Raw genomic sequence first — 25,652 nt, 5'->3', positions numbered from 1 at the left:
GAGTACAGTCAACATCTTAGCCTGAACACATCGACTGTACTCTTTTCCATGGATGCTGCCTGGCCTGCTGAGTTCTTCCAGCATTTTGCGTGTGTTGCTCGGATTTCCAGCATCTGCAAATTTTATTTTGTTTGTCTATAAACAGAAATGTCATTGACACATGCAAAACACCAGACTCACTAAAGTCTAAGTTTTGTTAAATCAAGCAATCAGCAGACTGACAGAGAAAATAATTTGAGGATGTTCTCGGGAAGATTGAACAAATACAGAGAAAATGTTTGTGATGGCTAAAGAGAACTGAAGGGTCCAGAATCAGTGCTTTATGAGGATTACTCAACACTTGCTTTTCATTCCACAGGAATCAAAAATGGGAATTGGTACAGGTTATATATGTGTGTGGTGAGCTCTATTCTGACACTTAACCAATTTCCCCCGGGATCAATAAAGTATGACTATGACTATGGTTTATAGATTATTGAGGATGAAGTATTGCAAGGCTGTGTAGCCAATTGGAATGCACCTCCTGCAAAATACTGGGGTCCAGAATACTTCCAATGTTCCAAGTATGATAGTTCTGGAGACAGAATTATAATAAATTACTATCAAACAACAAATGTTGAAGAGCAAGCACATGGTGGTTTGAGTATGACATAAATCAGAAAATTACAGATGCTTGCAATGGGGTAAGACCTTGGCCTACGTATTAACTGTGCATATCAAGTTTCCTCTAACAGGCTGGAAGATAATTCACATAATGTACGGTATTTGAGGCTAATTTGTTTGCCTGTCACATAGAGCTTTGGTAGCAACTTCGTGCCTCACATCATTTTGTAAATGGCACACAAGAGCATTGACAAGGAAGTAAGATCTATTTCACCTCTGCCTATATTTTGATTTTAATTGTGTCAATGTAATCTAGCTATATTCTCACAAGCAGAAAGAAAACAAGTGAAGATCCAGTCTCACTATGACACTTTTAACAAACAAGGTTCATATACAAGGCTTTGAGATTGATATAGTCACTAAGTCTAAGGAGATGAATATGTAAATTTGTAAACAACATTTCATTTATTTGGCTATTTTACTCACCAACGCAAGAAGTGTGTAAACACCTCTGCGTGTCGAAGGGCGAACAAATTTCTTAGTGCGCTTCCAATACTGAACGATTCTATTTCTAGGCAACACTGGTTCCATTCGACTTGATTTGGTGCTTCCACTGGAAGTCTGCTGAAACAGAACTATGTGCTTAATCGAGCATTGCAACACCATCAGTCCCATCCATATTCATTAAGTGCCCTTCCAATTCCCTTTTGAAAGCCCAAACTGATGTTGTAACAAAACTTAAAATATTGTTTATGGTTACTTTGGTTAAAAGGTTACATTCCAAGAAGTATCCCAAAATAAGTTTTATTGTATTTGTGTCTACAAAATTACTCATGCTGTTAGTTAGTTCGAATGCATTTCCATCCCAACTTTATAGTAATTTAATCTTGTTAGGTCCACTAGCAAAATAAATATTAGCTTATGATTCTATGCTTTACCTTTTTGACAACTATAAAGGATACAGACTTCTGTAAAGGTTGGATGGTGAATACATGTTGAACTGTTTAGTAAAAGAAAGTTTTAAAAAGCAGGATTTTGGGCAGCAAATGAAACTAAATCATGGAGAATTACTTGCAGTGGTTTTGTTAACAGTTTTGTTTACTGAAGGGGCCAGTGTCAATTCATTTGTAACTTGTCTAAAAGCACAAAAAGAAGCAAAACACAAATATTCAGAAAAAAACTAAAAATGCAAACCTTACCATGGGAAAGGTTGACACTATGCCAGATCTCAGGTCAGTTGTGTTGTCAACAGATTCGGTCAGAATCTTAGGTGAACCTTGCAACCCACCAACTTCCTGAATCTCATAAAAGGAATGTGTACAAGACAACATCACACTCATTAAATGCATCATAGACAAAGCAACATAATGAAATGTTAAATAGTGAGACCATGGATTTACGGTAAAGATTGGATTTCAAACTATGAACTGCCGTATGTAACAACCTCAACCAAAGGTGTAGCCATTGACATTCAAGTGGGCCTTTCTATGCCCGCCTTTTCATTTGCTACATGAAATAGCCCATGTTCCAAATATAACACAGCACTATTATGCAATTCTTTTCTATGACATTGTAGACAGCTTTTGTGCTGCATCCTGCATGAGTCGTCGGAGCTCGCTAAATTTTATTAACCTTTCTACCAACCATCACCCCATCCTCAAATTCACTTGGCCCATGTCTGATATCTTTTTCCACTTTCTGGATCTCTCTGTCACTTAGGAGATGGACTATCTGCTGGCAATTACTACAAACCCACTGACTCCCACAGATACCTGGACTCCACCTCCTCTCTACCTGCTCCCATTCACTCCCAGATAACCTTGTTTACAACTAATCCTCTTGGTTGCCCCACTTTTACCCTATTAGATACACACCCCGTTGCCACCTTCCTTGCATCTAAACAAGCTTCTTTTGTCTCCATCCCAGTTCTGACAAAGGATCTTTCATCTGAAATATTAATTCTGTATCCCGTCCAACATACATGACCTGGCCTACTGAAGATTTTCACTGTTTTCTGTTTTTATTATTATCTCCTCCTTTCCTACTCTATGCAGATGCTGAACATAAGACCATAAGATATAGGAGAATATCTAGGCCATTTGGTCCATCAGGTCTGCTCTGTCATTTCATCACAGCTGATCTATTTCCCTCCCAGCCTCAATCTCCTCCTTTCTCCATGTAACTCTTCATGCCCTGTCCAATCAAGAATCTATAAACATCTGCCTTATACATACGCAATGACTTGGCCCCCACAGCTGCCTGTGGCAATGCATTCCACAGATACATCATCCTCTTGCTAAAGAAATTCCTCCTCATCTTCATTCTAAATGGATGTCCCTCTATTCTGAGGCTCTGCCCTCTAGTCCTAGATCCACACCATAGGAAAATTCCTTTCCACATCCACACAATAGAGCTCTTCCAAAATTTGACAGGTTTCAGTGAGATCCCACATCATTCTTCTGAATTCTAGGGAGTACAGGCCCAGAGTCATCAAACACTCCTCATGAGATAAGCCTTTCAATCCTGGAATCATTTTCATGAACCTCCTTTGACACCTCTCCAATGTTAGGATATCCTTTCTTAGATAAGGCACCCAAAACTGCTCACAATAATCCAAGTGAGACTTCACCAGTGTCATGTAAATCCTCACCATTACATCCTTTTTTATATTCTAGTCCTCTCAAAATGAATGCTAACATTACATTTTTCTTCCTCACTACTAACTCAACCTGCAAATTAACCTTTAGGGAATCCTGCATGAGGACTCCCAAGTCCCCTTGCACCTCAGATTTTTGAATTTTCTCTCCATTTAAAAAATAATCTACACTTTTATTCCTTCTACCAAAGTGCATAACTACTTCCTTACACTGTATTCCATTTGCCATTTCTTTGTCCATTATCTTAATCTGCCTAAGTCCTTCTGCAACCTCTCCATTTCCTCAACACTACCTGCCCCTCCATCTATCTTTGTATCATCCACAAACTTAAGTCACAAAGCCATCAATTAGATCATCCAAATCATTGACGTATAAAGTTAAAAAAAATGCAGTCCCAACACAGACCCCTGTGGAACACCACTAGTCACCTGCAGCCAACCAGAAAAGGTTCCCTTTATTCCCACTCTTTGCCTCCTGCCAATCAGCCAATGCTGTATCCATGCTAGAATCTTGCCTGTAATACCAAGGGCTCTTAACTTGTTAAACAGACTCATATGTCGCAACTTGTCAAAGGCCTTCTGAAAATACAATGACAAAACATCCACTGATCCTGCCTATCCTGCTTGTTAGTTCTTCAAAGAATTCCAACAGATTTGTCAGGCAAGATTTTCCCTAAGGAAATCATGCTGACTATGGCTTATTTTATTATGTGCCTCCAAGTACACAAAAATTATGTCCTTCACAATTGACTCCAACATCTTCCCAACCATTGACATCAGACTAATTGGCCTATAATTTCCTTTCTACCGTCTCTCTCCTTTCTAGAAGAATGAAGTGGCATTTTCAATTTTCCAGTCCTCTTGAACCATGCCAGAATCTATTGATTCTTCAAATACCATTAATGCCTCCACGATCTCTTCAGCCACTTCTTTCAGAACCCTGGGATGCACACCATCTAGTCTAGGTGATTTCTCTACCTTCAGAACTTGCAATTTCCCAAGCACCTTTCCCTAGTAATGGCAACTTCACTCACTTGTGTCCCCTGACACTCACAAACTTCCGGCATACTGCAAGTGTCTTCCTCAATGATGACACGTGCAAAATACCTACTCAGTTCATCCGCCACTTCCTTGTTCCCCGTTTAATACCTCTCCAGCATTGTATTCCAGAAATCCAATATCTACTCTCGCCTCTCTTTTACTCTTTAAATATTATTAGCTGGCTTACCTTTGTATTCCATCTTTTCCCTCCTTATGACTTCTTTAGTTGCCTTCTGTTGGTTTCCAAAAAATTCCCAGTCCACTAACTTCTCACCAACTTTTGCTCTATTATATGCCCTCTCATTGGCTTTTATGTTGGCTTTTACTTCCCTTATAAGCCACGGTGGCGTCATCCTGCCTTTAGAACACGTCTTCTTCTTTGGGATATATCTATCCTGTGCCTTCCAAGTTGCTCCCAGAAATTCCAGCTATTTCTGCTTGCCATTATCCCTGCTCATGTCCTCTTCCAGCGAACTTTCTCATGCCTCTGTAATTCCCTTTACTCCACTGTAATACTGATACAGGTGTCCCCCGTTTTTCGGACGATCACTTTACGAAACCTCACTGTTATGAAAGACCTACATTAGTACCCTGTTTTTGCTTTCAGAAGGTGTTTTCACTGTTACGAAAAAAAAATTCAGCGCGCGATAAAAGGCAGCACGCCCCGAGCAGCCATTCTCCCCCGGATTCGGAACTGCTTTACTTTAACACGTGCCTGTGAGCAGCTGTTTGCAAGATGAGTTCTATGGTATCGGAAAAGCCTGAAAGATCTCCTAAGGGTGTTACACTTAGGGTAAAACTAGACATAATTAAGTGTTTTGATCGTGGTGAACGAAGTAAGGACAACACAAGTTTGGCTTGTGGAAGCTGACAAATATGATTTTGAAGAGGTTTTGGCATCCCATCACCAAGAACTGACAGATGAAGAGCTGATGCAATTGGAAGAAAAAAGGATAACAATCGAAACCAAATGAGTAATGATAAAGTACGACTTTAATTTTGAAAGGGTACGTAGGTTTAGGGGATATTTGCAGGATGGTTTGTGTCCTTATTAAAGAACTGTGTGATAGAAAAATGCACGAGGCTCAGCAATCAAGCAAGCCTTCCACATCAGCCACAGCAGACGATGAACCTCGACCTTCGACATCCAGGCGGGCAGAGATAGAAGAAGATGAGCTGCCTGCTCTAATGGAAACAGGCGATGAGATGACACCCCAGTGTCCCACCACCCCAACCCCCAGGCCACGGACAGATACCGATTCACGGAGAATGCAACGGTAGCCGGGAGGCACCCAGCACATCTGTAAGAAAAAAGCCGAAATAAACATGCCAATTAATTAGGTGCCGCCAACACGTAATTGTCGGCCCAGATCAGAGACGACACAATTGGAAATCGGCACTGATCTGGGCCGACAATTACAGGCGGCACCTAATTAATTAGCATGTTTGTTTCGGCTTTTTTCTTAAAGATGTGCTGGGTGCGTCCCGGCTACCGCTGGACCCCTGCGTTCTTCACGGCAATGTATTGTTCAGCGGCCCGGAGGGTGGGGTCCATTGCACCACCCCAGCCTGCGACGACTCAGTCTAATACACCATCACCAGTGTGCTCGCTGTCTTCGCGATTCCCGTAAGTGATACTACACTGTACATACATTATTTCTACTTTATATAGGCTGTGTATTTTTACATGTTACTTGGTATGATTTGGCAGCCTCATAGTTTAAAGATTACTGGACAGCGCTTGCGACGTGTTTTTGCCAACAGCGCTTGCGTGAGATTTTCGCCACAGAGATCTGTGCCAGCAATGATTGTGGAAAAGTATTTCTACTTTATATAGGCTGTGTATTTATCATATTATTCCTGCTTTTACTATATGTTACTGTTATTTTAGGTTTTATGTGTTATTTGGCATGATTTGGCGGATTATTTTTGGGTCTGCGAACGCTCACAAAATTTTCCCATATAAATAAATGGTAATTGCTTCTTCGCTTTACGACATTTTGGCTTACGAACCGTTTCATAGGAACGCACTACCTTCGGATGGCAGGGGAAACCTGTACGCAAAACCATAAGACCATAATATATAGGAGCAGAATTAGGCCATCTGGCCCATCAAGTCTTCTCCACCATTTCATCACGGCTGGTCCATTTTCCTCTCAGTCCCAATCTCCTGCCTTCTCCTCATAACTCTCATGCACTGACCAATCAGGAGCCTATCAACCTCTGCCTTTAACATGCGAGCACCAACTTGATTTTCCCAGTTTACCTGAATATTGAAATCCCCCATGACTCTCATAACAGTGCCGTTTTTACGTGCATTTTCTATCTCCCATTGTAATTTATACCCCACATCTATACTGTTCAGATGTCTGCATATAACTCCCATCGGGGTCTTTTTATCCTTGCAGTTTCTTAGCTCTTACCTACAATGATTCTACATCTTCCAATCCAATGTCTCCTCTCTCTAAAGATTTGAATTCATTTTTTACCAACAGAGCCACCCCACTCCCTTTGCCTACCTGCCCGTCCTCTATGTATCCTTGGATGTTAAACTCCCAGCCACAATTCAGTGATGCCCACAACATCATTTATGCCAATCTCTATCTATGCTACAAGTTCATCAGCCATAATCCACCTAAAGCATGCATTCAAATATAACTCTTTCAGTCCTGTAGTCATCACCCTTTTTGATTTTGTACCCCTTATACATTACAACTCATCCAGTCTTTGCCCTATCATTAGCCTGTCCTTGCTAGCAGTCTCACTGCACACTGCCTCACTTGGTAAACCTTAAGACCATAAGACATGGGGGCAGGATTAGGCCATCTGGCCCATCGTGGCTGATCCTTTTTTTTCAATCTCCTCCTCAACCCAGGCTCCCAACCTTCTCTCCATAATTTTTGATGCAATGTCCAGCCTGTCAATCTCTGCCCTAAATACACCCAACGACCTGACCTCCAGAGCTGCATGTAGCAACAAATTCCACAAATTTACCATCCTTTGGCTAGAGAAATATCTCCACATCTCTGCTTTGAAAGGGCACCCCTCTATCCTAAGGCTGTGTCTTCTTGCCCTAGACTCTCCCACCACAGGAAACAGCTTTTTCACATCTACTCTGTCTAGGCCTTTCAACATTCAAAAGGTTTCAATGAGATCCCCCCCTCATCCTTCTGAATCCATCGGGTACAAACCCAGAGCCATCAAATGTTCCTCGTATGATAACCCTTTCATTCCTGGAATCATCCTTGTGAACCTCCTCTGGACCCTATCCAATGCCAGCACATCTCTTCGAAGATGAGGGGCCCAAAATTCTTCATAATACTCAAGGTGAGGCCTCACCAGTGCCTTATAAAGCCTCAGCATCACATCCCTACTCTTGTATTCTAGACCTCTTGAAATGAATGCTAATGTGAGTTCTGCCTTCCTCACCACCGACTCAGCCTGCAAGTTAACCTTTAGGGTGTTCTGCACAAGGACTCCCAAAGTCCTCTGCATCTCAGATTCCTGCTTTTTTCCCTCGTTTAGAAAATAATCAACACATTTATTTCTACTACTAAAGTGCATGCCCATGCATTTTCCAACATTGTATTTCATTTGCCACTTTCTTGTCCATTCTCCTAATCTGCCTAAGTCATTCCACATCCTACCTATTTCCTCAACACTACCTGCCCCTCCACCAATCTTCGTATCATCTGCAAACTTGGCAACAAAGCCATCTATTCCAAACATACAGCATAAAAAGAACTGGTCCCAACACCAACCCCTGCGGAACACCACTAGTCACTGGCAGCCAACCAGAAAAGGATCCTTTTATTCCCACTCGCTACCTCCTCCAAATCAGCCAATTCTCCAACCATGCTAGTAACTTTCCTGTAATATCATGGGCTCTTAACTTAGTAAGCTGCCTTATGTGTGGCACCTTGTCAAAGGCCTTCTGAAAGTCCAGATATACAACATTCACTGCATCCCCTTCAGCTATCTACTTGTAATCTCCTCAAACAACTCCAACTGGTTTATCAGGCAGGAAATCCCTGAACGAAACCATGCTGACTTTGTACTATCTTATCCTGTGTCACCAAGTACTCCATCACCTCATCCTTAACAACCGACTCTAACATTTTCCCAACCACTGAGGTCGGGTTAACTGGTCTATAATTTCCTTTCTGCTGCCTTCCTCCTTTCTTAAACGGTAGAGTGACATCTGCAATTTTCCAGTACTCTGGTACCATGCCAAAGTCGAATGATTTTTGAAAGATCACTGCAAGTCAGGACTGGCCGAGGGATAAGTGGGCTGTTCTACTCCAGAGCATGCTTAAGGGGAAGGCTCAGGAAGCTTACTCACCGTTGTCAGCAGAAGATGTCCAGAGGTATGATGTGGTAAAACAGGCTATATTCAGGATTTATGAGTTGGTCCCGGAGGCATACCAACAAAGGTTCCAGAATGTGAGGAAGCAGTGGGGCTGCACGTATTTAGAGTTTGCCCGTGAGATGCAGATGTATTGTGAGCGTTGGTGCGCCTCGAAAGGGGTCACTGGGGATTATGACAGACTGCTACAGCTAACACTGATTGAGCAATTTAAAGGTTGTGTCCCTGAAGGTATGAGGCCCTATCTAGATGAGAAAGAGGCAGAAAACTTAGCCGCAACTGCTAAGTTAGCGGATGAGTATGCGTTAACACACAAAGCAAAATTTACCCCGAGTGAGAGCTACCAGAAGGGTAGTCGAGAGGGCGGAGAAAGTCCGCCGGCAAAGCCAGAAAGTAAGCCGGGGACTAGTGAGAAGGATAAGGAAGACGGGAAGCAGTTTGGTAGGAAGTCTACTGGTTTTGTATGTTATAATTGTGGGAAAGCCTGTCACATTGCGTCCAGGTGCTTTGCCCCAAAGAAGGAGACGGGGAAAGGAAAAACGACGACTCCGACTGGCTGTATTGAGCTGGCAAACAAACCACTAGGGGAGAAGAGGTCTGACAGAGTTCAGGAAGGGCGCGAGAAGTTTACTTCAGCCGGATTGGTGTCAGAGAAGGAAGGGTCAAACCCAGTTCCAGTACGGATCTGGAGAGACACTGGGGCTTGTCAATCATTGATCTTAAGGAGGGTGTTAGAATTTAGTGCAGAGACCAAGACTGTGGAGGTCAGTGTGATAAAAGGCATTGGGAAAGGGACTGAAGCAGTACCTTTGCACCAGATATACCTGAAAAGTGACTTGGTCTCCGGACCAGTCACGATAGGCGTGAGGTCTGAATTACCGATGGAAGACGCGGTAAGACCTTGCAGGTGGAAATGTGTACCCAGCAGTAAAGCTGACGAGCAAGCCTGCCAGGACTGAGGACCCGCCCATGGACTCACAGGTTTATCCCGTTTGCGCAGTAATTCGACGCATGTCGAGAAAGGCTGCTGAAGCGAATGTGGATTTAGCTGAGATGTTTTTACCAGCCTTGTACCAGGAGGGGTTAGAAAGTGAGAAGAAGGAGCATAGTTTAGCAGAAGGAAGTAAGGGAGTTGAGGTAGATTTATCATTAGCGAGGGAGGAATTTATACAGGCACAGGAATGAGACGAGGAGCTGATGGGTTTGACAGAGACAGCTCTCTCTGAAGCAGAAATAGAAAGGGAACCAGTGGGCTATTCTGTGAAGGAGGGAGTACTAATGAGGAAGTGGAGACCAAGTACCGTGCCCGCAGATGAGGAATCAGGGGTGGTACACCAGGTGGTAGTGCCAAAAATTTATAGGTACAAGATTTTTAACCCGGCCCACAAGATACCCCTCGGTGGACATTTTGGGGTGAGGAAAATAGTCGATAGAATTATGAAAGAGTTTTACTGGCCGAACATGAGGAAGGATATTATTGGGTATTGTAGATGGTGTCACATCTGTCAGGTGGTAGGAAAGCCGAACCAGGACCTGCCTAAAGTGCCCCTTGAACCGATACCCGCTTTCGGGGAACCTTTTTTCCAAATAATTGTGGATTTCGTCGGTCCCCTGCCCAGAACTGCGAGTGGGCGAGAGTATGTGATGACTATGATGTGCGCCGCCACCAGGTTTCCGGAGGCAGTGCCCCTGGCAAGCGTCAAGGCTCCCGCAGTGGTAAAGGCACTTGTGAAATTTTTTACTACGGTGGGGTTGCCCGGGGAAATCCAGTCAGATCAGGGGAGTGTCTTCACATCTCACACATTCTGACGGATGTTGGATGAGATGGAAGCAAAGCAGATATTGGCCTCCGCATACCACCCGGAGTCTCAAGGGCATTGGAAAGATTCCACACAATGTTAAAGGCCATGATTAAAACTTATTGTCAAGGGAATGCTAGAGACTGAGATGATGCCTTGCCTCTATTGTTATTTGCCGTAAGGGACACGGTTCAGCAGTCATTGGGGTTCAGCCCATTCGAGTTTGTCTTCAGTCATAGGCCCAGAGGACCTCTGACCTTACTGAAAGAGCAATGGTCCAGCCCAACAGTACAAGTCAATGTGATTGATTATGTTTTAAAATTTCGTGAGAGGCTTAAAAGGATCTGTGACCTTGCCAAAGAAAATCTACGAAACTCCCAAACAAAAATGAAACAGTGATATGATAGACAAGCCCCAGAACAAGTGTTTCAAGTGGGCAATAGGGTCTTAGTTCTGTTTCCAGTGGTAACCAAGGCCCTCCAGGCGAGATTCCACGGTCCATACAAAGTGATTAAAAAGATAGACTCTTTGAATTATGTTACTGAAACGCCGGACAGGCGTAAGCCGACACAATTAGTGCATATTAATATGTTAAAAGCTTACCACGATGAGAAAGCAGATCTAGTCAGTGTTATCACAAAAATAAATGAGGCTGGGGTGCCAAATGATAAGGGGAAAACCCATCTTGAAAAGATAAATATGGTGCCGACCAGATTGGAGAACTCTATTGTTTTCGCCAACTTTGCTGATAAGGTCTCTCACTTAACCCCTGAACAGAGCGAACTGCTGATAAAGCTAATTAACCGGCATGCAGATGTATGTCCAGATGTCCGGAGGCGATGCAAGGGGACGGTACATGATGTTATAGTTACATCAGATCAGCCTATCAGGCAACACCCCTACAGGATGAACTTGGAGAAGGGCAAGCTAGTGGAGAAAGAAATTGAACACATGCTAGCCACAGGTATTATTAGGCTTTCCAAATCGGAATGGGCCTCTCCCTGTGTGGTTGTCCCGAAACCCGACGAGAGCATATGATTCTGTACAGATTACAGAAAGGTGAACGCCATCACAAAAACTGATGCTTACCCCATCCCAGGGTAGACGATTGCATCGATAAAGTGGGGAGGGCTAAGTACATCACAAAGATCGATTTGCTGAAAGGGTACTGGTGTGTTCCTTTAACCGACCGGGCTAGAGAAATCTCAATATTTGTCACTCCATCCGGGTTATACAAGTATAATGTTTTACCTTTTGGCATGAAGAACGCCCCAGGGACCTTCCAAAGGTTGATTAATTCAGTGATAAAAGGGTTAAAGAACGCAGAAGCGTATATTAACAATTTAGTGGTCTGGAGTGACACGTGGGAGGAGCACGTTGTGGCAGTAGAGGAACTGTTTAAATGGCTGTCTGAAGCCAACCTGACAGTGAACCTCGTGAAAAGTGAGTTTGGCCACGCTAAGGTCACATATCTGGGGTATGTGTTAGGACAGGGGCAGCTGGCACCGATGCAGGCTAAGGTGCAGGCTATCTCTGAACTTCCCATCCTGACGGACAAGAGGGCCCTGAGAAGGTTTTTGGGGATGGTGGGGTACTATCGGAAGTTTTGCAAAAACTTTGCGGATATTACCCCCCCTCTTACTAAGCTCTTGCCGAAGAATGAGAAGTTTGTGTGGAACGACCTTTGTCAACAAGCCTTTGAGAGTCTGAAGGCGATTCTGTGTCACCACTCTGTATTGAATGCGCCTGACTTGTCAAAACCCTTCTCCCTAGCAACAGATGCTAGCGACGAAGCGGCAGGGGCGGTGCTGTTGCAGACAGACAAGGAGGGAATTGAACACCCAGTGGCATATTTTTCTAAGAAGTTTAATGTCCATTGGAGAAATTATTCCATTGTGGAAAAGGAATTACTCGCAATCATTCTGGCATTACAACATTTTGAGGTTTATATTTGTCCGGCACGGAAACCACTGATAGTTTACACTGATCACAATCCATTAGTGTTTTTGACCACAATGAAGGATAAAAACAAACGCTTGTTAAGTTGGAGCCTGGTATTACAGGAATTTGATATAAAGATAAAACATGTAAAAGGAACCGACAAATGTGATTGCTGATTGTCTGTCCAGGTGTTAAAATTTAAAGTTCTCTGTATTACCCGAATAGCTGATGACTACCTGTATATTAGTGTGTATTTTATAATGTGTATTTATGCCCGTAATTTTTACCCCCGGTAAAAACTCTTTTATGGGTGGGAGTGTCATGTGTGAAGTCAAGCAGAGCTGCAGAACGGATGATGCTAATGAGAGAGATAACAAGAGACAACGGAGAACCATTCAAAATGCTAATAAGAGAGAAGAGAGAGATTAACGAGAGACAGACACATAATTCAGTATGTGGCGTCTGCCACAGACAGTTTGTTTTGAACCTGAACTGGTCAGTAACAAATCCGGCTGAGACAATAGAAAGTGTGAAGTTTGATGGACAGGTGATACCCCATCAGGGGGATAAAAATAGAGGGTTTGCTAAGGCACGGGACACACGCCACGAGACCCTGGAAAGAGCATCGTGCCCCACAAGTTGGTGGGAGTTTGGAGGACCGATTCGCGGGAATCGGTCAGAGGCTCACAGGGTGTAAAGGTACGATCGGTAGGAACCTGGTGTGTGTCCGCCCTTGCCTGGGTGCCGGGTTCACCACGGAAGAACGATCGCATCCGGAACGGAGGGGTCACAGTCGGTGACCACAGCAGGATCAGAAGGCATCGAAAGGTTTGCCTGAAACCAACTGTATCTCTCACTCTCTCTCTCTCTCTCTCTCTCTCTCTCTCTCTCTCTCTCTCTCTCCAACAGTACAACAACAGCAATTACTTCGAACTACACTAGACTGAACTGAACTCTGCTTCACCTTAAGACTGATTATTTTACCCCTAGACTGCAATAGAGCTTGGTTGATTCCTATTGCCCTATTTCTGTGTATATGTGTATACTATCATTGCTAACCTGTTACATTTATATCCTTGCGGTTAGTGTACTGTATTACTTATTTTTGTTAATAAAACTTTATTAGTTCCTAGTAATCACAGACTCCAACAAGTGGTCCATTTCTGCTAGTCTGACAACCCAGTTACAGGGTACGTAAAAAAGCAAGCATGCAAGTACAGCAGGCTGTGAAGAAAGCTAATGGCATGCTGGCCTTCATAACAAAGGGAATTGAGTATAAGAGCAAAGAGGTCCATCTGCAGCTGTACAGGGCCCTGGTGAGACCACATCTGGAGTACTGTATGCAGTTTTGGTCTCCAAATTTGAGGAAGGACATTCTTGCTACTGAGGGAGTGCAGCGTAGGTTCACAAGGTTAATTCCCGGGATGGCAGGACTGTCATATGTCGAAAGATTGGAGCGACTGGGCTTATATACTCTGGAACTTAGAAGGCTTAGAGGGGATCTTATTGAAATATATAAGATTATTAAGGGATTGGACACACTGGAGGCAGAAAGCATGTTCCCACTGAGTCCAGAACCAGAGGTCACAGTTTAAGAATTAAGGGTAGGCCATTTAGAACGGAATTGAGGAAAAACCTTTTAACCCAGAGAGCGGTGGATATATGGAATGCTCTGCCCCAGAAGGTTGTGGAGGCCAAGTCTCTGGATGCTTTCAAGAAAGAGATTGATAGAGCTCTTAAAGATAGCAGAATCAAAGGTTATGGGGATAAGGCAGGAACTGGATACTGATTGTGGATGATCAGCCATGATCACAGAGAATGGCAGTGCTGGCTCGAAGGGCCGAATGGCCTACTCCTGCATCTATTGTCTATTGTCTATAATGCCATCAACATCCTCTTACCCTTGCGGTTTCTTAACTCAACCCACAAGGATTCAACATCTTCTGATCCTATGTCACATCTTTCTACTGATTTTATGCCAGTTTTTACCTGTAGAGCCCACACTATCCTCTCTGCCTACCTTCCTATCCCTCTGATATAAGGTGTAACCTTGGACATTCAGCTCCCAGCTACAACCATCCTTCAGCCACGATTCAGTGATGGCCACAACATCATACCTGGCAATCTGTAATATTACAAGATCATCCATCTTTTTTCTTATACTTCGCTCATTTAGATACGACACCTGGAGCACCATATTTGCTATCCTTTCTGACTTTGCATCCCTAATGATTTGATACTCAGCCTGTTGGCTGCAACTAAGTCCCAGCACCTGCCTTTCCTTCCTGACAATCTGACTGCATGCTATCTTTACCTTTTTACCATCCATCCTATTCTGAATCCCTTCACTCCGGTTCCCAACCCCTGCCAATTTAGTTTAAACCTTCCCCAACAGCTCTAACAAACTTGCCCATGAGAATATTGGTCCCCCTCGGGTTCAGGTGCAACCAACTGCCCCATCCTCAGCACTATCACTCTGGTTCCCATCCCCATGCCAAATTAGTTTAAACCCTCCTGATCTGCTCTGGCAAACTTGCCCACAAGGATAATGGTCTCCCCATGTTCAGTTGTAACCCATCCCTTTTGTATAGTTCATACTTTGCCCAGAAGAAATCCCAGTGCTCCAGAATCTGAAAACCTACCCCCTGCACTAGTTCCTCAGCCACACATTTGTCTGCCAAATGCTCCTATTCTTACCCTTGCTGGCACATAGGACAGGCAGAAATCCAGAGATTACTAACCTGGAAGTTCTACTTTTCAGCTTTCTACTTAGCTCCCTAAAATCTCTCTTCAGGACCTCATCACCCTTCCAAACTATATATTTGGTGCCAATATGTACCAAGACATCTGGCTGCTCACTCTCCCCTTTCAGACTGCCTTGGACATGATCCTAGACATCCCTGACACAGACACCTGGGAGGCAACATACCATCTGGGTGTCTCTATCGTGTCCACACAATTTCATCTCTATTCCTCTAACTATGGAACCTCCTATAACTACTGCAGTCCTCTTCACCTCTCTTCTTTTCTGAGCCACAGCATCAGACTCAATGCTGGAAACCCAGTCATTGCAGCACCCCCCCCCCACCCCCGGACGGTCATTCCCCTCATTAGTATCCAAAATGGTATACTTATTATTGATGGGAATGGTCACAGGTGTACTCTGTGCTGGCTGCCCACTTCCCTTTCTTCTCTTGCGAGTCACCCAGTTATCTGCCTCTTGCAACCTAGGAATGACTATCTCCCTGTAGTTTCTCAGTCTCCTGTATGAGCCGAAGGTCGTCGAACTGCAGCTCCAATTCCTTAACGTATTCTCTGAGGAGCTGCAGCTCGGTGCAGCTGGTGCAGATCTGGTCATCCGGGAGTCTAGGGGTCTCCCAGAATTCCTACATATCACACAAAGAACACAACACAGCCCCGGAGCCATTTTCACTACATAGCTATGCCTTAACAGATGAGGAATGAGGAATAAAGAAGAAAAAGAAACTTACCAGATAGTTACCTCGCCCATGCCACATCTCACCTAGGCCTGATGAGTCAAAGCCAATATTTCCCTTCTCTAACAATGGCCCACTCACACAATGGCCGCTCTGCTTGCCGCTGCCTTATTTTTATTCACCCTTGATGATGACCCTTGTTCACTGATTTGGCGCAATTCATCTCTGAAAACTGCCATGAAGTGCTGCTTTTTTAATCTTTAATTGCGGACATGTGTGAAGTCACCTCTTCACTGATTGGGTGCAATTCAAACTTCAAAAACTGCTGCAAAGCCCTGCTCATTTAATCTTCAATCAAGACCTGTGTGAAGTCGCCTCTAGTTGCGCTCTCATTCACTGACTGGGCACAGTTCAAACTCCAGCACAGTTATCAACTGGTCATCTCCAGTCCAAAGCCACTGATCCCACGTTGTCCCACTGCTCATGAGCCCTTAACAACTCATCCACTTCTGCAGCCAAAGGCTTCCCTAGTGAAAGTATGCAAGGCTTTTTCTAAAGTGCATGATTAGTTAGCACTTGTGCTGTATTGTGCCAACATCAGAACATTCACTGGACCATCTACAGTAAGTACTAAATGAAGAACTAGCAATATCTCTCCATGCCAGATGTTACGTACCCTGTAACTGGGTTGCCAAACCAGCAGAAATGGATCACTCAGTTGGAGTCTGGATTACTAGAACTAAGGAAGTTTTATTAAAGAAACAAGCAACACTACTGTCGGGGGGAGACAGCCTACCTGGGGTCAGCAACAGTGGCGTGCCTCTGGCACAGAGACCAGCCCTGTGCTCAGAAAGGTAGAGAAAGGAAGAGGAAGGCAGTAGTGATAGGGGATTCTATAGTTAGGGGGTCAGACAGGCGATTCTGTGGACGCAAGAAAGAAACTCAGATGGTAGTTTGCCTTCCAGGTGCCAGGGTCTGGGATGTTTCAGATCGCATCCACGATATCCTGCAGTGGGAGGGAGAACAGCCAGAGGTCGTGGTACATGTTGGTACCAATGACATAGGTAGAAAAAGGGAAGAGGTCCTGAAAAAAGTCTACAGGGAGTTAGGAAGGAATTTGAGAAGCAGGACCGCAAAGGTAGTCATCTCAGGATTACTGCCTGTGCCACGTGACAGTGAGTATAGGAATAGAATGAGGTGGAGGAGAAACGCGTGGCTGAGGGATTGGAGCAGGGGAGCAGGGATTCAGATTTCTGCATCATTGGGACCTCTTTTGTGGCAGGTGTGACCTATAAAAAAAGGACAGGTTGCACCTGAATCCCAAGGGGATCAATATCCTGGCAGGGAGGTTTGCTAAGGCTACTGGGGAGAGTTTAAACTAGAATTGTTGGGGGAGTGGGAACCAAGCTGAAGAGACTGGGGAAGAGGCGGTTGGCTCACAAATAGAGAAAGCTTGGAGACAGTGTGTGAGGGAGGGTAGGCAGGTGATAGAGAAGGGACGCGCTCAGACCGACGGTTTCAGATGTGTCTATGTTAACGCAAGGAGTATTGTGAACAAAGCAGATGAGCTTAGAGTGTGGATCAGTACTTGGAGATAGGATGTGGCGGCCGTAACAGAGACTTGGATAGCTCGGGGACAGGAAGCGTTACTTCAAGTGCTGAGTTTTAGATGTTTCAGAAAGGACAGGGAGGGAGGCAAAAGAGGTGGGAGTGTGGTACTGTTGATCAGAGATAGTGTCACAGCTGCCGAAAAGGTGGACGTCATGGAGAGATTGTCTACGGAGTCTCTGTGGGTGGAGGTTAGGAACAGGAAGGGGTCAATAAATTTACTGGGTGTTTTTATAGGCCGCTCAATAGTAACAGGGATATCGAGGAGCAGATAGGGAAACAGATCTTGGAAAGGTGTAATAATAACAGAGTTGTCGTGATGGGAGATTTTAATTTCCCAAATATCGATTGTCATCTCCCTAGAGCAAGGAGTTCAGATGGGGTGGAGTTTGTTAGGTGTGTTCAGGAAGGTTTCTTGACACAATATGTAGATAAGCCTACAAGAGGAGAGACTGTACTTGATTTGGTATTGAGAAATGAATCTGGTCAGGTGTCAGATCTCACAGTGGGAGAGTGTTTTGGAGATAGTGATCATAATTTTATCTCCCTTACAATTGCATTGGAGAGAGATAGGAACAGACAGGCTGAAATAAATCTAGCCAAGAAGAAAAGAAAAGCTTACAAAAAGTTCACAGACTTAGGTAATGTTAGGGATCTAAAAGATTATAAGGCTAACAGTAAGGAGCTTAAAAAGGAAATTAGGAGAGCCAGAAGGGGCCATGAGAAGGCCTTGGCAGGCAGGATTAAGGAAAACCCTAAGGCATTCTACAAGTATGTGAAGAGCAAGAGGATAAGACATGAAAGAATAGGACCTATCAAGTGTGACAGTGGGAAAGTGTGTATGGAACCAGAGGAAATAGCAGGGGTACTTAATGAATACTTTACTTCAGTATTCACTATGGAAAAGGTTATTGGTGATTGTACTGCTCACTTGCAGCAGACTGAAAAGCTTGAGCATGTAGATATTAAGAAAGAGGATATGCTGGAGGTTTTGGAAAGCACCAAGTTGGATAACTCACTGGGACCAGTTGAGACGTACCCCAAGCTACTGTGGGAGGTGAGGGAGGAGATTGCTGAGCCTCTGGCGATGATCTTTGAATCATCAATGGGGACGGGAGAGGTTCTGGAGGATTAGAGGGTTGCGGATGTTGTTACTTCATTCGAGAAAGGGAGTAGAGGTAACCCAGAAAATTATAGACTAGTGAGTCTTACTTCAGTGGTTGGTAAGTTGATGGAGAAGATCCTGAGAGGCGGGATTTATGAATATTTGATTAATATGATTAGGAATAGTCAGCATGGCGTTGTCAAGGGCAGGTCGTGCCTTACGAGCCTATTGAATTTTTGAGGATGTGACTAAACACATTGATGAAGGAAGAGTAGTAGATGCAGTGTATATGGATTTCAGCAAGGCATTTGATAAAGTACCCCAGGCAAGGCTTATTGAGAAAGTAAGCAGGCATGGGATCCAAGGGGACATTGCTTTGTAGATCCAGAACTGGCTTGCCCACAAAAGGCAATGGGTGGTTGTAGATGGGTCATATTTTGCATGGAGGTCGGTCACCAGTGGTGTGCCTCAGGGATCTTTTCTTTGACCCTTACTCTTCGTGATTTTTATAAATGACCTGGATGAGGAAGTGAAGGGAGGGGTTAGTAAGTTTGCTGATGACACAAAGGTGTTGTGGATAGTGTGGAGGGCTGTCAAAGGTTACAGCAAGACATTGATAGGATGCAAAACTGGGCTGAGAAGTGGTATATGGAGTTCAACCCAGATAAGTGTGAAGTGGTTCATTTTGGTTGGTCAAATATGATGGCAGAATATAGTATTAATGGTAAGACTCTTGGCAGTGTGGAGGATCAGAGGGATCTTGGGGTCCGAGTCCATAGGACACTCAAAGCAGCTGCTCAGGTTGACTGTGGTTAAGAAGGCATATGGTGCATTGGCCTTCATTAATGGTGGAATTGAATTTCAGAGCGGAGAGGTAATGTTGCAGCTATATAGGACCCTGGTCACACCCCACTTGGAGTACTGTGCTCAGTTCTAGTCAGCTCGCTACAGGAAGGATGTGGAAGCCATAGAAAGGGTGCAAAGGAGATTTACAAAGATGTGCCTGGATTGGGGAGCATGCCCTATGAAAACAGATGAAGTGAACTCGGCCTTTTCTCCTCGGATTGACGGAGGATGAGAGGTGACCTGATAGAGGTGTATAAGATGAGAGGTATTGATTGTGTGGAGAGTCAGAGGCTTTTTCCCAGGGCTGAAATGCCTGCCACATGAGGGCACAGGTTTAAGGTGCTGGGGAGTAGGTACAGAGGAGATGTCGGGGTAACTTTTTTACTCAGAGATTGGTGAGTGTGTGGAATGGGCTGCCGGCAACAATGGTGGAGATGGATACTATAGGTTCTTTTAAGAGACTTTTAGATTGGTACATGAAGCTTAGAAAAATAGAGGGCTATGGGGAAGTCTAGTAATTTCTAAGGTAGGGACATGTTCGGCACAACTTTGTGGACCGAAGGGCCCGTATTATGCTGTAGGTTTTCTGTGTTTCTGTATTTCTATGATCAATCGTTTAAGACAAGTCAATTATCTCTCTATGCGGGTCTAAGAGTTCTCTTTGTTCCCTTGTTATCAGGACTCATAATCTCTGAGCACAAGTCTAACAGTCCTCTCTCTTTCCAGATTCCAACATTTTCAGTTTCTCTTGTTTCAATTGTCACTTATTGACTTTCAGCGCCCCCTAGCAACTGTAGGGAAACGAATCGCATTTAAACAACATTTTTTTAACAATCTCTAATGCTTTCAAAGTACATTCCATTGAAAGCAGCAGATGCACAGAAAAAGTACACCTACTCCTTTTATATAGTACGCAATGACTTGCCGCCCCCTCCCCCCCCCCCCCCCCACAGATGCACAGATTGCATCTGTGGCAATGAAACCACGGATTCACTGTCTTCTGGCTAAAGAAATACTTAAATCTCTGTTCAGGCCGAAATGTCACCTGTACTTTTTTCCATAGATGCTACCTGGCCTGCTGAGTTCTTCCAGCATTTTGTGTGTTTTGCTCCTTCTTCTCTGCCCATCTTTTTCCTCTAGCATCTTATCCCTTCCTTCCCAACCTTGATCATGGTAGAACTGGTTAAAACTCGTGTATGATGGGATACTTGACCACTCTGGAGCAGCTGGACTTAAGACTGCTGATGCGAGTCAAGAATAACCTTGTATGATAAGTGCAGTGACAAGAATTCAAATAAACAAGATGCTAAGCTCCTGGAACCAGGAGGGTGGATGCATCCGAGAAGACTGTTAGAGTCGTGCTCAGAGATAAATCATGAATCCTGGTAACAGGGAACACTGTTAGATTTTGTGCTGAGAGATAATTGACATGTCTTTTAAACAATTGATCATGTACTGATGTGGGATGCTAAACCAAGTTATGTGAAGTTGTTTGTCTTGCTCTATAAATAGGAGCTCTGCATTACCAAAAAATCAGAGTTCTGGTGGTGGTGGAGACTGCTGCAGACTCTCCATGATATCATGTTAATAAATTCTTAAAATGAAACTCGAAGTCGCTCTGGTGTTCTTAGTATTTCCACGACATGAAGGGTCTTGGCACAAAATATCGACGGCTTATTATTTCCATAGATGCTGCCTGGCTTGCTGAGTTCCTTCAATATTTTGTGTGTGTTGCTCTGGATTCCAGCATCTGAAGAATCTGTGTGTATAAATCCCGTCCCTTAGAATAATCTCCAAAATCTTCCCAATGCTGATCTAAGACTCATAGCAGTAGCTTCCAAATTTATCCTTACTGCCGCTTTTGTTCATGGGCATAACATTAGCTATCCTCAATTTGCCTGGAACCACACGCTGGCTAACAAAGACATAAAAACTTTGTCAGAGCCACAGCAATTTCCACCCCCCACCCCTCATTTCCCTTTACCTTTTAGCATCTTGGGCTAGATCCCACCAGGCTCTGGGGATTATCCCCCATTATGCGCTCTAATCACATTTCACCCTTCCTGATAAAGAGCATCTCCAGAATATCACTGTACCTAACCCCCTAACCCTTCAATCTCGGCCCCTTTCTTCTTGGTGAACACTGATGAGAAGAATTCATTGACTACCTCCATGCACAGGTTACTTATTTGCTCCTCAAGGGAACCTATTACTTCCTGAATTTCCCTTTACTTCTTATACACTTATAAAAGTTTGCTAAAAGGGGATTAAGAAATTTCTCCTTAATCATACTTGACACAATCATTTCATGTCTCTGCCCACCCAATTTATTAATTACGTTCTTCTTTACATTCCCTTTAATCTTCATGTGACTGATTCAAAACCAATTTCCAATAGTTGACAAAGGCTTGCCTTTCTCTTTTGCCTCACTATCTTCAATATCCTTCGTTCACCGCGGTTCTCAATGCCTCTTACTCCTACAGGGGCAAGGAGACTCTGAATTCTTTCCCTGTGCCTTTCAAATGCCTCTTACTGATCAGATGTTGTCTTCCCTCCGCCGATTGTAACGCCGCAGCCCCCACCTCCCCCATTTAGTGAACAAACTCAAAGTGAAACATTTATGTTTGTCCTTGAAACTTGACGGAATAGAGTTTAATGGAAGTGGTTAAGCGAAACTCAGCAATCAAACCCCAAATTTTTAAACCCCTTGTGAAATTCATACAGCGGCCAATTTTGAGGGGCCAGGAGGAGTTGTGCAGGGAAGCGATACAAGACGCACACGCACCACACACACACACACACACACACACACACACACACACACACACACACACCCCTACCTACCTGGCTCGGAGATTTAAATCTTTTAAACATTTTAAAGCAGCAAGATTAAATAACCTATTGAAAGATTCAGCACAAACTTCACATCATATCATACTCGACGGACCGCGGGATTATTCGCCCAGTGATAAATTGGCAGACCCACCCCTTGTCCCACACCGCCCCACATCCCCTGATTTTACCTCACCAACCCGGAGGTTTTCATCTTCCAGCGTGTCGTTCACGGTCTGACATGTTACAGCGTGAAGCCAGTAATTGGTGCACGAAGATGCGAAGTAGAAGATCAACGCAACTGCTGCGAAGAATCTAGCACAATACAAAAGCAGTCTATACCGCTGCATGCTGCTGGGTCCTGAGATTTGTGTGTGCGTGTGTAGAGAGAGAAACCAGACTCCCCAAACCCCTCCTCTTCACATCCTCAAGTCTGATGCCTTAAAAATTCTCGGAAACCTCTTCCAGGAAGGCTCTCATTAGAATAGCGACACTGAAGCGTCAGTCGCAGAATGGCATAACTACAATTGCTACATTAAAGACCCGATTGGATATGTTATGCTTACACTCCCCTTTCCATAGTGCTTTCGAACCTATCCAGCAGCTGCAGTTTGCTTTCGTCCAACCCACACGTTATTGGCCATCCAAAAGCAGACGCCTCGCACAAAATGCTGGATGAACTAACTCAAAGTGAAACTTTTATAGTTATCCTTGATACAGAACGGAATAGAGTTTAGTGTAAGTGGTTAAGCGAAACTCAGCAACCAAACACCAATCCAACTTTTAAACCCCTTGTGAAATTCGTCCATCGGCCAATTCTGGATGAAAACATAGATGGGTGGATTGGCAAATACTGTATTGTACTTGTCAACATGGAGCGGATAGTGAGTTTATTAATCTGGTGATAAATATCACTCACGTGTCACGAAATTCGTCTTCTCTTACAGCAGTGTAGTGCAATACATCAAATTAATTAGTACTGTGCAAAAGTCTGAGGCACACTAATTACATAAACACAAAATAATGCGCAGATGCTGGGGTCAAAGCAACACTCACAACACGCTGGAGGAACTCAGCAGGTCGGGCAGCATCCGTGGAAAAGATCGGTCGATGTTTCGGGTCGGAACCCTTCGTCAGGACTGAAGAGGGAAGGGGCAGAGGCCCTATAAAGAAGGTGGGGGGAGGGTGGGAAGGAGAAGACTGGTAGGATCCAGGTGAAAAACCAGTAAGGGGAAAGATAAAGGGGTGGGGGAGGGGAAGCAGGGAGGTGATAGGCAGGAAAGGTGAAGAAAGAATAGGGGAAAACACAATGGGTAGTAGAAGGAGGTGAAACCATGAGGGAGGTGATAAGCAGCTGGGAGAGGGGGTAGAGTGACATAGGGATGGGAAAGGGTGGGGGAGGGAATTACTGGAAGTTGGAGAATTCTATGTTCATACCAAGGGGCTGGAGACGATGGTATATGAGATGTTGCTCCTCCAACCTGAGTTTAGCCTCATCATGGCAGTAGAGGAGGCCATGTATAGACTTATCTGAATGGGAGTGGGAAGCAGAGTTGAAGTGGGTGGCTACTGGGAGATCCTGTCTATTTTGGCGGACGGAGCAGAGGTGCTAAAATGAAGTAGTCCCCCAATCTGCGTCGGGTTTCACCGATGTAGAGGAGGCCGCACCAGGAGCACCGGATGCAATAGATGACCCTAACAGACTCACAAGTGAAATGGTGCCTCACTTGGAAGGACTGTTTGGGGCTCTGAATGGTGGCAAGAGAGGAGGTGTAGGGACAGGTGTAGCACTAATTACATATATGTGCCTAAGACTTTTGTACAGTACTGTACAAAAAGATCAAAGTTCAAAGCAAATTTATCAAAGTCCATCTACAGGGATAAAAGAAATACAAAAGAATTTCATGAAAGACTTCCTTCCTTCCTTGTGCCCTTATCTCCTGGTGGAGTCGTCGGGGCGCCGTCATGACAAGCTTTGCACCAGTCTGTTCCATCTGTTGTGGTTGGGTCACTGCAAATGTTTTCCCTGTCCATTCGTTAATGTTGTCTGTCCATCTTTTCCTCTGTCCACTTCTGCTTTTCCCCTCCACATTTCCTTGCAGAACAGTCTTTTCAAGGCCACTGGATCTTGTTACATGGCCATACCATCTCAGCTTTCTTTTCTTCACCATTGTGAGAAGGTCTTCATGGGAGCCAATGTGGTGCTGGATGGTCTTGTGGACCTGCTTGTTTGTGACGTGGTCCAAGATGTTGCGATAGCATCTCGTTTCCAATGCCCATATCTTCCTCTGTAGCTCGGCTGTGAGGGTCCATGTCTCACATGTGTACAGGAAGATGGAGAATATCAATGCATGCAGGAGTCTGATCTTGTACTTCATGATGGTGTTCCTGTCCCTCCATATTGTCTTGAGTTTGGATAGTGGAGTCATTGTCTGTGCAGTTCTTGCCAGGACATATGGTCTTGATCCTTCATCACTGATGATTGCCCCCAGGTATTTGAACTGCTGCACTGTCTCAAGTTTCTGACCATGGACTGAGATGTCTGTTGTGATGGCACCATTGGTATTTGCCATGAGCTTTGTTTTCTCGGCACTTATTTCCATTCCAAACTTTGTGGAGGCTTTATGAAATTTTATGAAAGACTAAAAGTACACAAAGACTGGCAAACACCTATGTGTAAAAGAAGACAATCAATTCAAAAAATAATACTGAGAACATGAGATGTAAAGACGCTTTGAAAGTGATTCTGTAGGTTGTAGATCATAGAATCAGTTCAGAGTAGCGGCAAATGAAGTTAACCGCACAAGTTCAGGAGCATGATGGTTGTAGGGTAATAACTGTTTCCGAACCTGGTCATGCAGGACCAAAGCTTCTATATCTCCTGTCCAATTGGTTGTAATTATAGTGAGAACAGGGTGGGGATCTTTAATGATGAATGATACTTTCTTGTAGTAGCACTCTATCTAAGTGTAATCAGTGGTGGAGAGAACTTTGCCCGTAGTGGACTGGGCTACTTCCACCACTTTCTATAGTAGTTTCCATTCCTAAGTATTGGTGTTTCCATACCAAACCATGATGAAACCAGATATTCTTCACTGCATGTTAACAAAAGTTTGCCAATGTTTTTGGTGGCATACATACGAAATGCACAAACTTCTAAGATATTAGAGGCACTGTTGTGCCTTCTTCATGATGTCGCTTATGGTATGTGTTGGTCCGAGGACAGATCCATGGATAAACTGGTGCCAAGGAATTTAAAGCTACTCACTCTACTCCAATCCCATTCCTCTAATGAGGATCATCTCATAGACCTCTATCTTCTTCCAATAATCAGCTCTTTGGTTTTGCTGATGTTGAGTGTGAATCCATGAGGGCATCTGGCCAACACAGATCCAGGTCATTTCATCCTGGCCAGATG

At 44.2% G+C, this 25,652-nt stretch overlaps 1 protein-coding gene across 5 annotated transcripts in view; it reads right to left on the bottom strand.

The window, feature by feature from the left end:
* The window catches only part of LOC134349538 (transmembrane protein 182-like), a 54,732-nt gene extending 31,983 nt beyond the window's left edge, over nucleotides 1-22,749 (bottom strand). The window contains exons 1-3 of one of the 5 annotated variants that reach the window (XM_063054020.1): nucleotides 22,426-22,749; nucleotides 1,803-1,898; nucleotides 1,090-1,227 (exon numbers count right to left, since the gene is read on the bottom strand). In XM_063054020.1, coding sequence (XP_062910090.1) covers nucleotides 1,090-1,227; nucleotides 1,803-1,898; nucleotides 22,426-22,584 — 393 coding nt within the window. In that variant the 5' untranslated portion in view covers nucleotides 22,585-22,749. Of the gene's footprint in view, nucleotides 1-1,089; nucleotides 1,228-1,802; nucleotides 1,905-22,425 lie in introns of all 5 variants that reach the window. The other 4 variants (XM_063054018.1, XM_063054021.1, XM_063054019.1 and 1 more) reach the window with 4 other exon arrangements.
* Between the last annotated feature and the right edge of the window lie 2,903 nt (nucleotides 22,750-25,652).

The sequence above is a fragment of the Mobula hypostoma genome, chromosome 7, assembly GCF_963921235.1.
Source record: "Mobula hypostoma chromosome 7, sMobHyp1.1, whole genome shotgun sequence".
Lineage (NCBI taxonomy): Eukaryota > Metazoa > Chordata > Chondrichthyes > Myliobatiformes > Myliobatidae > Mobula > Mobula hypostoma.
Note: the sequence above shows the minus strand (reverse complement) of the source record. Positions and strands in the feature narration are given on the sequence as shown.